Here is a 14010-nt window from a genome sequence, read left to right on the forward strand (position 1 = left end):
GATATTGGGTTCTATTTTATCATCTTTATTTCAATGTTGTTGGCGTACCCACTGTTGGTACTTGTGATTTGGATATATTGTTGGCGTACCCACTGTTGGTACCTGTAATTCGGATATATTGTTGGCGTACCCATTATTGGTACTTGTGATATTGAGCATGATTATTGATGATGATACATGCATTGCACGCACTCCTATTTTTCATGATATGTTGTTGAGATACTGATGATATTTAATGCAACACCTTGATGAGCTGGACTCGATTTTACTTGAGTGACGTGAGAGGCCGATATTCGATGTTAGTTCACTACAACAAAGTATAGAATTTGCAACAAAATTTGTTGTTGCAATATATTCAATATTGTTGCCAAAAGTACTTTTGGCCACAAGAAAAAAGTTGTTGCATGTTGTTGCTATAAATGCTGTTGCGAAAAGTTTATGCAACAACAAAAAATATTGTTGCCAAAAGCTAACTTTCGTAACAAAAAAATTCATTGCCATAAATCAGATTTTGTTGGTAAAAAGTGAACTGTTGTGGCTTATGCAAATATTTAGCAACAAAAAATATTGTTGCCAAAAATTAATTTTTTTTCCCAACAAAATAAATAGTAGCAAAAAGTGGGCAGAAAGGCTGTTAATATTCTGTTATGAAGGCTTTTAGCAACAACTATTATTGTGGTAAATGCCAATAATATTAGTCATCACATTCAACTTTAGCAACAACTTATTAGTAGTTGCTAAATACACAATCCACATTTTCTTATAAAATGTTCAGGAATGCACATAAACTAATATATATATATATATATATATATATATATATATATATATATATATAATATTTGCAAGGTCAGTACATAGAACTAGTGCACTAGAGTAAACAACTGAATATTCCAAAAAAGTATGTTTTACTAATTACAAAAAGAACCAAAACATCATATAAACAAGGTCATTAAGTTCTAATTCAAAAGTAAATATTCCTCCGATAGCTTGTGCCTGACATGAATCATATTGCTATCAATGCTGGTTTAAACACGTTCACCCTACAAAAAAAAGATAAATATAAGTACATTTTTATAAAAGGATTCTATAAAGTACACACAAAATCTATATATGATGACTAATATTATTGGAAGATCAGTCCTAGTAGTTGACTGATTTCGTGTTAAAATTTTTGAAATTTCTCTGGAAAATCTAGTTGTAAAACATTGACCATGGAGAAATTATGGAAACACAGTGCATATGGTAATGTACACATCTTTTCTCTACTCCGCATTGATCTTCACATTCTGGTAATCTGGCACCACATTGATCTTCTCGTTTTGAAGGTATATGTACTATGTTCATAGTATAACATAACATCATATAAACAAGGAATATAAATTTTTATAGACTGAGGTTGTAAAACCATTACTTATACAACCGGGTTAACTAAACAGTAGTTGCAAGTAACTCTCTACAATAAGTATACTGATATTAATTTAACACCATATATTAATGGTTTTGTTACAGATCCACTTTACTGGCCAACATTTGTAGTGGCTGTTGCTGTAGCTATTATTGCAAGTCAAGCTATGATATCGGGAACCTTTTCTATTGTGGCTCAGGCCCAAGGTCTAGGTTGTTTCCCAAGGGTGAAAGTAGTTCACACATCAGCAAAATATGAGGGTCAAGTTTACATCCCTGAACTTAATTACTTCCTTATGGTTGCTTGTGTTCTAGTTACTCTCAGCTTCAAAACCACAGAAAAATTGAGACACGCTTATGGTATTGCCGTGGTTATTGCTGAAATCATAACCACACATATGGTCACATTAGTAATGCTTGTTATATGGAAGACTAGGATCTGGTAGATTACCCTATTCTACGTGGTGTACTTATCCATTGAATCTACCTATTTCTTTGCCCAGCTAACAAAATTCACGCAAGGTGGTTATCTACCCATGGCGTTTTCGGTCGTGCTCGTGATCATTATGGGAACTTGGCACTATGTTCAAAAACTTCGATACCAATTTGAGCCCAATAACAAGGTTTCGAGTGACTACATTAGGGACTTAGCCAATAATCCAGACATCAAAAGAGTACCCGGCATAGGACTACTATACTCCGAACTAGTACAGGAGATTCCACCTATTTTTCCTCATTTTGTGTCCAATATTCCCTCTGTCCACTCTGTCTGTTATATCCCGTATTTTCGCATGTTCGGAAAATTCGAAATAATTTTTGACTTGTAAGAAATAAGGCCATAATTTGATTTTTATTTAAAATATGTGTGTTGTCCATGAAATGTTGATATGGAAATATCGAGGAAGGCTAAGGGCAAAAATTGAAATTTCGGAAAATTAGTTTCGGGAATTACAAAATAAGCCCCTAAATGAATTGGGCTAGAAAAAAAAATGAAAGAAATTGAGGCCCAAAATTGGTGTTGGCCGGTTATGGAGGAGAAAAATGGGCCAAGCCCAAGTGCCATAAAAATCCAAGTCTAATAAGTAGCAACAAAAGGCCACAATTCTTCATTCATCATTGGAAGTTTCAAGAACAAAACAAAGGACAGAGAGAGAGACCAACAAAGGCCATTCGGCCACTTAAAAAAAAAAATTTGTGGAGCTCAAATTTTTGGTTCAAACTCATCTCTTTTGAATTCCTATTAAGTTGGAAACCCTCTTCAATGTGATACAAATTTGGAGGCAAGAAAGTACTTTTTTTTATCAAGTGGGAATTCTTGAAAAAGGTAAGAATTCTACTCTTTTTATCTTGGAAGAATTTTTTATATATATATATTATAGTATATGGAAGTGAAGGTAAAGTATGAGAATTTTGTGTTATGGGTATGTGGCCGAAAATGGGTAAATGGAGAGGGATGATCAAAATTTTATTTATTATGTTAATTGTGTTGTAATGGTCTTTTAATGCAAATGGAAGAATTCTAGTTCTAGTTGGCATGAAAATTTTGTTGTTAAGTTGTTGTCGGAAAGTATGTGATGTTATTATAGATTATGTAATTGTGAGAATGGAATTGTTAAAGTGCAAATTTCGGTTGTTGTTGATGAAATTGGAAGATGAAAAATGTGTTGTGAATGTTGTGTCGAAGGTTGGAGATTTCGGATGAATTCTAGTCTTGGTGGGATTTTTGTATATTTTGTAGAATGGTATGAAATGCCTTGAAATGCTTTTGAATGATCTTGAATTGGTAATGAATGTGTAAGTGTCGATATTGGCTTGAAAAATTCGTAGTTGAATTGAATGTCGATGAATTATGTTGAAAGGAAGGTTACTAGTGTTGGAATGCATTTTAGATCGGTTTTTGATGTTATTGGTTTGGTTGTTGGTATTGTTGGTATGGTTGTTGATGAATTTGTCCGAGTTTAATTCTCGGGGATGTTGAATTTACAGGGGAGGTGCTGCCGAAATTTCGGTAGACAAATACTAATTAGAATTAAAATTCTAAGTACTTGTAGCTAATTTTTGGAAATTGATAATATTATTGTAGATATTGGAGAGCCCGAGACTTGAGTCGGGATTTGTTTGGCGAGTGATCGAGATTGGTAGTGAGCGATCGAGGTATGTGAAGCTTATCGTTCTTCCTTTTTGGCATGACCCTTATGAAATAAATAAATGGCATATATGTACGTTCTAAAGAAAATTCTACTCTTAGAGCCATTAGGATGGCCTATGTCTTTGATTTCCATGAACTAATCCATACGACTTGTCACATGCCTATGATGTTTGAAGTATTAGTCGATACGTTTCCAGATATGGTTTGAAAAATATTTGATATGGTCTAAGTTGGACACGTAAATTTTGGATATGTGCATATGATTCTAAGACTCAATTTGAAGTACCCTATAAGGTTATTTGAAAGTTCCTTAATAGGAATGATACTAAATTTTCAGAAAATGACCTATGATGTATTTTTCGAAAGTTCGTAACTTTTGTATACTAATTCCGATGGACTCGATGCCTACCTTAAGCCTTCTAATATCAGTATGTATATGTATTTATCCGTCGAATCTTGGAATTTATTTAAAATGTATATGCATATGGTTTCCGCACTACTCCGCTCGTGCCTACTACTATGATATCGTTTGCCGGATCCCGGGCCGGTTTTGTGATCGTGCGCACTATGTAACATTCGGCAGTATGATGTGTTACGGTTCCCGAGGCCTCTCTATAGGGCCGGGTACCGCTTATATACGGCGTTATGATGTGATATGATATATGACATGTTCTGGCGTTGTGATACGTTATGATGATACGAGATGTTCGGGGTTTGTACGGAGATCTGAAACTTTCTAGAGTATGATGTGTTGTGGCGCCAGCGTCGGAGTGGCGACCACGTTCCTGAGCCTTATGCACGATTTTTTGATTTGCATGATATATATATGTGTGTCTTCTGCACAGATTTTGATGTATTCTTCGGTATCCATATTCTGCACTCCTCACTTTGGTTATGATTCTGACTTCAGTATTTCATGCTTTACATACTCAGTACATATTTCGTACTGATCCTCTTTCTTCGGGGGCTGCGTTTCATGCCCGCAGGTACGGACGCTCGTTTTGGTGATTCTCCGGTATAGGATACATATTCTGCCACTTAGAGTACTCCTTTTGATCCGGAGCTCATATTTTTGGTACATATCTTCTGTTATGCATACTCTGTATATATACGACTATTTGGGTACGGCGGGGTCCTGTCCCGTCATATGTTTTGTTATGTTTTGTAGAGGCCTATAGTCATATATGTGGGTCATGGGTCATGTTTGTTCGTTGTGATTATGATCTGCGTCTTAATGCGGCCCCGTTTACTATTATGGCCAAAACGACCCATTTGTCTGTATATGTGTATATATCTGGCGATGTGTATTCCGCCAATCTATTGGATTTGGATATGATGTTTCTGTACAGGCGACCGCTTAAGATGATATTTGCTTTCAGTACTTGCTTAAAATGACGCATGTTAAGTTTGAATGAATTTTGGATATGTCGATCTGGTACGTAAGTCTGTTTGGGTGTCCAAATAGGGCACCAGTCGCGGCCTACGGGGCTGGGTCGTGACACTGTCATAGTTCTCATGTCGATTAAATCCATTCCTATAAGTAAAGTAGAACTACAAGAACGTTTCTTGTTCCGGCATGTTGAGCCTAGAGAATTCAAGGTGTTCAGATGTGTAGTTAGATTAGGGTACAAGATCAACTCGGAGATACAAACGATTTTGAAAACCAACTGGTGGAACAATTAAACAAGTTCATCCGACAAGAACATTATATTCTTGCAGCACATGAACAAGTTGTGGATAGAGAAACTGAACCAGTATCTGGCCAATTAGTGCCTGGAAGATCATCCAGGGTCCACATGGAGGAAGTCCTACAACAAGAAGTAGATTCTAGAATATCATCAACACCTGTTTCTATTCAAGCCCAGTCTAATCGTTCATCGAGTAGAATACAAGTGGTGCCTCCAAGTTCGGGACAAGAAGAGATGCAGTTTGTGGAAAAAGCTAAGGAGCAAGGAGTGTTCTATCTATTGGCAGAAGCTGAGGTGGTGGCTAAACAATATTCGTCGTTCGTGAAGAAAGCTTTTATCAACTATGGATATAATTTCTTGCGCAAGAATTTCAGGCAAGGGGAGAAAGTTATGGCAATTCCTCAGACAAAGCTGCTAAGGGTCGGCATGACTTATGAGCTATAAATCTGACTCGCATAACAAACAAACAGTGTGATTAATAGTATAATTTCTACAATTTGTATATCTTTACTTTTTATATTATCCCTTAATAATGTGTGAAAGCTTTTGTTTTGATCAAGTGCAATGTGTGTAAGCTTTCAGCTTGAGTAATGTAACTGTACTCATAGAACTTGTTTGGAAATGTAATATTCCCTCTATTGACTCTATGATAACAAATGCCCCTTGGGCCTAATTCGACATGAGAAGCTAGCTCATGGATTGTCCAATATCATATAAGTACAAGCTATTTGATAAGTGAAAAGTTAAGTCTCATGCATAGAAATTAGAGTTAAGCCTCAAGCATGTCAAATAATAACATGATTCAAATTTGAACAACTTCAAAACCAAACAGGAAGTAGAAAGCAAGTAAATAGAGGCCAAACCATTCCGCTTTTAGAGTTATACTTGTAAATATATAGCATATGCCATAACTACTTTTAACCAGTTTATACAACCATCGAGAGTGAGAAACTATTCAGCTATAGTCGATTCTAGTATATCTGTTCGATAACATATCCTCAATTTTCCTTATCTCAATTTGTTTATACAACCATCAACATTTGTTTTCCTCAATTGATAATAGAAGCAGTAAAATAGTTCACTATTCTTTCATAGGAGAAGATTCACTAGAGTTATGGCAGACCTAATGCATCAGCAACACATAAATTATGGCTTGCCCAAAATAACACATACAATGCACATTATGTCAAGAAACAGTGAAGCAGAATAATCAGTGATTTCCAAGATAAGCATTTATCACAAACTGGTTTTTTCATTCTGTGAACTATTCCTTAACTGCAGCTAAAGGAAACAACGCTCTTTCCTATTTCACAAGCTCAATATAAAGAGAATAGTGAAGCCATGCAACTTCATTCTACATTATCTCCACGACTTCCAATTTGAAATATCCACATTTGAAGTTTCAGTGTGACCATTAATAGAAAGTCCATTAATATACCACATGTTGACACATATTCAAAGTATTTTCATCGCAGCTAAGGTTTACTTACTAAAGAGAAAACCAGATGCCCTTGATTTAACATTTTCTAGATTAAGACTTAACAACTTCCAGGACTTCCATTCAACATATGCAAATGCATACTCCAAGAGAGTGTACTAAATTAGTAGTGATTCAAATTCCCTTCTTGTATTAAAAAGCATCATAAGGCTACTTACACTGATGTCATCCATAAGACTTGTAGGACTTGCAACATCTGAATCACTTGAATCAACAATAATGTTGAGAATTGCAGACGGAAGTCCATTCTGTTAGATATAATACAACTAAGGGATTAAAACATTTAGAACTGAGGAAAAAACTACTTTATAACATCAAAATAACTAGGACAACTTTATTGACCATAGCACAGCAGTTTAATCAAAATGTTCTTAGGATCAAAAGCAAGTAATTGAACCTTTAACACCTATACCTTGGAACTTTGCAGATGAGATACTAGTGCCATGATTCCTCCTTTTAACATTTTCTGGTCACGTACCAGATGAGCTTCCATGACTTCTCGATTTTTTCGCTCCTCTTCTAGCTGATTTTTTACTTCAGTTAGCTTGCATTCTACACTCTCTCGTTTACGACGTTCTTCTTCTACCTCTTTTTGTTGTGCCTGTAATTGCTCTAGAACTCCATTCATATATCTCCTACCTGTTCGCTTAATTCCCGATCCTTGACCACGACAATACCCTGACGTTTCTCCCATAATTCTCACAAATGCAGCATTAATAATAGGATCTACATCAGTATCCTCTTCAACATCTTGAATTTGTTCAGCAACAATTTCTTTCAACTTATCCTGCAAAAAAGTTATACCAGCGTTAGCATCAATATTTGTTTCAATAGACTTATCTTTTAGGAATAAAGATAAGAGTTATGCATGTAAATTCAGTTCAGTCGATGCATCATTAACCCAACGCCCGTTCTTCGTGTGAGTCAATTCCCAAAGTTTCTGAAGGTTTGGCTCTTTTCCAGTATTTATATCTCTCTAACAAAAAAAAATCAAATTACGTTATTTAATGAAGAATAATTAAATGGCACCAAAATAAGTATACATCTCACCTTTTCAAAAGATATTGCCTGGAAGGATCTTGTTTTGCCTTATTAGTTTTATTTCTTTCACTCATTCTCTGCATTGAATATGAATCCAAAAATGTATTTTCATATAAGTGTAACAAGGAAAATTAGAAAAAAAAATTACACAGTTAAATTTATTTAATTTTGATGTACTTCTAATTACCTTAAAATCATCGGAGTTGAAATATTCTACCAAGAATTTCCATTCAACTTCATTAACCTCTTTTGGCTTGTTCTGTAATCTTTCCTCCTCTGTAGCAAATTTCTTGAAATGATCATGGGGCCTTTTACGACGATATCGATACAAATGATTAGCTCTTTCAAGGATAGTATCCTGAATGTGTTGTGTGTCTGGAAGTTGAAAGGTGTCCTGCACTCAAAACAAAACTGAAGTGAGCTTACTTAAAATAGAACTTTGATTGTTTGCAAGTAATTAAGAAATAAAACTTAATAGGTGTTGTGAAGATGAGGCCAAAAATTGTTGTAGTAGTTTCTTATAACAATAATACCTTACACTTTGGTGACCTTAATACAATAAGATACTCAACCATTTGAACATATATTTATCAGTTATGAGGACTTAACATTCTGTAGGCTAGATCAGAAACTTTAAGAGAAATAAAGTGAATTACCAGCATATGCGCAATGATCCTATCTTTTGCTAGTTTAGAAACGTTCTTCCAATTCTTGACATCATGCCTAGCATGCTGAAAAACTTTGACCGAAAGTTCGGTAACAAAATCATTAGCTCCAGGACCTGCTGCTATTGTTCGATCCGGTGGGATAATCACCTCTAACTTGCCATTGTCACTGTATTTGCGTTTCTTTTGGATTGAAAGCCCTGTTGTCTTCCCCCTTCCCTTTCTCTTTTTTCGTTGAAAAGTATATGAAAGTATTTAGGTGTATAGTAAACAAACATGTAAAAGTTAGAAATTTTAAAGGGGTAATTTTTAACAAATGAAGTAATTTACCTAATTGTGGATGTGAAATTACATCAGTAGGTCCAGTACTATCAGAAATACGCACATTTGTCATCATGATAGGCTGCAACAAGCTAAGAATTTTACTATTCAAAACTAAAGTAGAAGTAAAGGAAACAAAATGTTCGGAAATATACGAGATATGCTCAGAAAATGAGAGAAACAAACACAAATTACAAAGAAAAGATCATTGATGGAAACCTGTTAATGCACATATTCTACAAGACATATATTTAAAATGTAAAGTATTGTAAACAGAAAACGGAAGGATTTTGTTTCACGTTATAGTTACCTTGGTTGACAGGTTAAATTAATTGAGCGACTAGATGATGGAAGAACCGAAATCCTATAAAGAAAGTGATTGTAATAACCAAAGTTGTCTTGCAGTAGCTGAAAGTCACAACCAATCATCATCCTCATTTGCATCATGTTCATCTTCAGAAAGATATTCTTCATCTGTTGCAGAATCACTGAAGTCATCTCCATTATCATGATCAGATTCATCTATAGCTTCTAGGTCTATTTCTTCCTCGTTATTGAGAGAAGGTGCTTCAACACTCACTCCGTCAATGTCTTCTCTTTGTATTGTAACGACATCATTGTCCGACTCTACTTGAAGACTTGCTTCTCCCCTTTCAACCAAGTCAATTAGTTGATAAGGCTCTGTTTCATTTTCCTGTTCAGGTACATCGTACAGATTTCGTGGTCTGACCTTTACCACTGCATGCCATTTCTCATTTTGACCATGTTTAAGATAATACACAGATTGAGCTTGCGAGCCTAAAATGAATGGATCATTTGTGTAATGGATCTGTGTCACATCTACACATATGAATCCATATTCCTCCCTTTTGTAACTTCTAGTTTGACTTCGACCTTGAGACAGAACCTCAAACCAGTCACATTGAAATAATATGACAGAATTATTGCTTATGTAAGGTATCTTTAAAATCTTTCTAATCTTTCCAAAATAATCAGCATTTTCCGTATGGTCATCACTCTTTACAACCACACCACTATTTTGCGTTTTTAAACATAACTCAGATTCCATTGTTCGGAACCTAAAGCCATTCAAGGTATAACCATTATGACAATAAACACGAGGATCCGGACCTCTTGCCAAAGCTAGTAATTCATCCATCACCATTCTCTTTTAACTGTACCACCTATATTATGTTAATTACAAACTCAAACATTAATACTACTTTGAAAGTAAAATTCACAAATTGTCCTAAATAAAGATAAACTAGCTTCAAATGATATTATTTACCTTTTCTTCAAACCACAAAGGAAATTCCTCCTTGTGCCTCTTGGCAACATTTCTATTGTTCTCCTTTGTTAATATTTCTAGATGTTCCCTATGGATTATGATTTTTTTTTTTAAGAAAAAACAAGAAAAAAGCATTAGAACATAGTTGTTGAGAGGTTCATAAGAAGAAAAGGAAGTAAACTAAGTGAAAGGTATCTTACTCAGTCCAAGGACGGACTTCCTCACAATTTTGGAGGATGTAAAAATGAGCTTGTTTTATTTCAAGAGCACTCAATTCTTCCCAGGAACCCCCTGGTAATGGCTTACCAATTGAATATGGATAACCCGTTGGGATCTATATTGGAAGAATTAAAGTTTCTATCCGAGCGATTTTCCTTGGTCTCTATATCTGTTAAATATTTAGAACAGAATGTCATGCACTCCTCTGCAAGATAGCCTTCAGCAATTGATCCTTCTGGATGAGATTTGTTGCGTACATAATTTTTTAATTTGCGCAAATAGCTATTGAGTAAACATATATCAGTGAGTAAACATATATCAGTTTTGTAACATATTTAAATTAAAAGAAAGCTTCAGAGGAGTAAGAATCTAAACCTTTCGATGTAATACATCCATCGATATTGAACGGGACCAGCCAACTTCACCTCGTTTGCCAAATGAATTGCCAAGTGAATCATAACATCAAAAAAGGTCGGCAGGAACACACGTTCTAACTTACAGATTGTCATCCGTATACTTTTATCTAGTTGATCTAACTTTTCTACATGCAACTCTTTAGCACACAAATCACTAAAGAACAATGACAATTCAATTAATGGATCATAAGCATCCCTTAGCAAAATCCCTTTGATGATAAGTGGAAAATACGCTGAAAAAGAACATGGTGGTCATGACTTTTAAGTCCAAAAATTCTAGCTTCCTTGACACAACGACTAATGTTAGAAGCATAAGCATCAGGAAACTTGACTTCTTTGATAAGCTGACAAAACTGAAGCTTCTCAGTTTTAGACATTGTATAACTTGCCAGAGGAAGTATATACTTATCCCCACTTTTTATTGGATTGAGTGGCTTTTTTATTCTCATCTCTTGTATGTCCAATCGAGATTTCAATGTGTCCTTTGTTTTTCCTTCAATATCTAACAGTGTTCCAATCACACTTTCACTAATATTTTTTTCATTATGCATTACGTCCAAATTATGTCTCAATAATACAGTCCTCCAATATGGAAGTTCAAAGAATATACTTTTCTTCTTCCAATTGTCAGGTCTTCCGACATCTCGTTTTCTTTTTCTTGCATTGCAGTCGATTGACCCTTGTGAGGATGTATTTAGTTGTGCAAGCACATCATCTCCACTCAAAGCTTCTGGTGCAAGTCTTTCTTCCCTTGTGTTATCAAAAGAACTTTTATTCCGACGATAAGAATGATTTTTCTCCAAGAACCTACGATGACCCATATAGCAAAGCTTTCGACCATGTTTCAAGTAAATGGAACAAGTATGTACATGACAAACAGGACAAGCTAATTTACCTTTAGTGCTCCAACCAGACAAAATACCATAAGCTGGAAAGTCATTAATTGTCCACAACAAAGAAGCACGCAATTTAAAATTTTGTTTCCTAAAAGCACCATAAGTATCGATTCCACCCTCCCATAAGGTTTTCAAATCATCAACCAAAGGTTGGAAGAACACGTCAATATTCATACCAGAGCCTTTTGGGCCAAGAATAAGCAAGGACAACAAAATATTAGATTGTTTCATGCATAGCTACGGGGGAAGATTATATGGAATCAAGACTACTGGCCACATGCTATAAGCATTACTCATAGAACCAAACGGATTAAAACCATATGAAGCAAGTCCAAGCCTTACACTACGTGGATCTAAAGCAAAAGTCGGATGTTCTTCATCAAAATTTTTCCACACTAATGAGTCAGCTGGATGCCTTAGTACTCCATTCTCAACTCGCTTATTTTTATGCCACCTCATATCTTCGACCGTTTGTTTTGTCATATACAACCGTTGTAATCGTGGTATCAAAGGAAAGTATCGAAGAATATTTCTAGAAATTCCTTTATTTTTCTTAGTCAAATTTCTTAAAGCAACCTCATCATCAGTATCTTTTTCTTTCCTTACTATCCATTGTTTCTCACCACATTTATGGCATTGCTCAAGATCTGCATATTCCTTTCTATATAAGATGCAATTATTAACACATGCATCTATCTTCACATAATCTAAACCCAAATCTTTAATGATCTTTTGAACTTCATAAATAGAATTAGGGAGCACATTTTCTTTCAGAAAAGCGTCACCCAATAATTTCAACAATGAGTCAAACGAAGTATTACTCCAGCCATGCAGACACTTCATTTGAAAAAGGCGCATTACAAAAGAGAGTTTCGAGAACTTTTGACAATCTGGATATAACTTTTGCTTTGCGTCCTTTAATAAACTATAAAAACTCTTTGCTTCTGTGTTAGGCTCTTCGTTTCTAGACTCATTGGTCTCATCAAACTCATAATTATTAGAAGGAAAACCACGATACATGTCATGTAACATTTCAAAAGTGGAAGCATCGTCATTGCCTAAATCTGAATCTGCACCAGAATTTATTTCATCATCCGAAGATGAATCCGACTCACCATGAAAAATCCACCTATCATATGTTGGATCTATTTGTTATACCCCATTTTAACCCGGTTGAAGCGGAGTTCAACATATTAGAGATTCCTAAATTTGCATATTTTAAGGAGTCGCCACCTAATTGATTTTAAGGTGAATTAGGGCACCTAATTATTAACTAAGGTAGAGCTAACTAAACCTCTGCTAATAGTCTGCTTAATCAGTATGATTCTAGGTAAGGGTTCTATATTATCCTAAAGGGAAGGGGTTAGGCATCCTCTAGAATCCGTTAACTACGGTTGTCCGACCAAACTTAGATTAACTAATTAAAGTAAAAAATGCAAATATAATGCTTAAACTTTAAGAAATAAAACGGCTTGCAAATGCTGCTGGGGTTTTTAAAAGAAAATATACTAATACTTTGAAGTAAGACTTATAAATGTTATTGAGCTTTAAATGAAAATATAATAATGCTTTTTAGAAAATATAATAATTTACATAAGAGGAAATTTTAAATGCCATTTAAAATAGAACTTATAAAAAGTTGATAAGGCTTTAAATAAAAATGCTATTCAGAATGAGATTTATAGAAAATATGATAATTTGCATAAAAGGAAAAACTTCAAATGCATTTAAAATAAACTTATAAATGTTGCAAAGATTTTAATGCTATTTAAAATAAAATTTGCACAAAATATATATAAATAGAAGAAAATGCGGATTTATGCAGTGTTTTAATAAATATTTGAAACAACTCGAATGGTGAAATATTAATTGATTCTTTTGCAGTTCGTATCCTTTTGCTATTTCAACTAACCATGATTCAAATTTGAAGAGTTATTTATAAAATATACTTGAGTTCGTATTTGCGTATTAATGACGTGTTGAAATGTATATAATAGTAAGAATAAAATATTACTCCCTTTATTTAAAATATAAATAGTCATGCCGTCAATTGTCCCAAATAAAATAAATATTAGGCGTTATAAATAATTTTAACATGAAAAAGAAGAGAATAAGCTTATGGAATTAATTGTTAGTTTTTCCTTAAACTAACTACCCATTACTAAAGCTAAACCTACTAATTCATTAGGATTTATCTAACTAATGAAATAATGAAATAAAAAGGGTAAGTGGCATAATACAAATTAAATTCACAAAATAAATAAGGGAGGAGATAATTAAAACAAATGGGCTCAGCCCCATTTTAAGATGGCCTGCTATGGGTATTGCTGTTGGGCTGCGGCCCAGCGGAGATTTTATGCATTGCTGCGGATGGGCTGGACATGGAAGATGACCCGAGGAGATTATGTTGGGTTTTTAGCCC

The 14010-nt window shown here is 34.6% G+C and overlaps 1 protein-coding gene, 1 long non-coding RNA gene and 1 pseudogene across 3 annotated transcripts in view; 1 reads left to right on the top strand and 2 right to left on the bottom strand.

Moving 5' to 3' along the window:
• Nucleotides 1–854: 854 nt before the first annotated feature.
• The window catches only part of LOC132599661 (uncharacterized), a 31388-nt gene continuing 18232 nt past the window's right edge, over nt 855–14010 (bottom strand). Inside the window, exons 2-3 of one of the 2 annotated variants that reach the window (XR_009566926.1) lie at nt 7155–7529; nt 855–1043 (exon numbers count right to left, since the gene is read on the bottom strand). This is a non-coding gene — a long non-coding RNA (uncharacterized LOC132599661). Of the gene's footprint in view, nt 1044–6900; nt 7104–7154; nt 7530–14010 lie in introns of those variants that run through there. The other variant, XR_009566925.1, reaches the window with a different exon arrangement.
• Nucleotides 1215–5763, top strand: LOC132599706 (potassium transporter 5-like; annotated as a pseudogene).
• LOC132599659 (uncharacterized) lies at nt 7989–9650 on the bottom strand. The gene is made up of 2 exons (XM_060312951.1): nt 9080–9650; nt 7989–8177 (listed from the first exon to the last, which is right to left on the bottom strand). Exons 1-2 carry the CDS (start codon nt 9289–9291, stop codon nt 7997–7999), a joined length of 393 nt encoding a protein of 130 aa, XP_060168934.1. The 5' UTR covers nt 9292–9650; the 3' UTR covers nt 7989–7996.

Source organism: Lycium barbarum, chromosome 6, assembly GCF_019175385.1.
Source record: "Lycium barbarum isolate Lr01 chromosome 6, ASM1917538v2, whole genome shotgun sequence".
Classification (NCBI taxonomy): Eukaryota; Viridiplantae; Streptophyta; class Magnoliopsida; order Solanales; family Solanaceae; genus Lycium; species Lycium barbarum.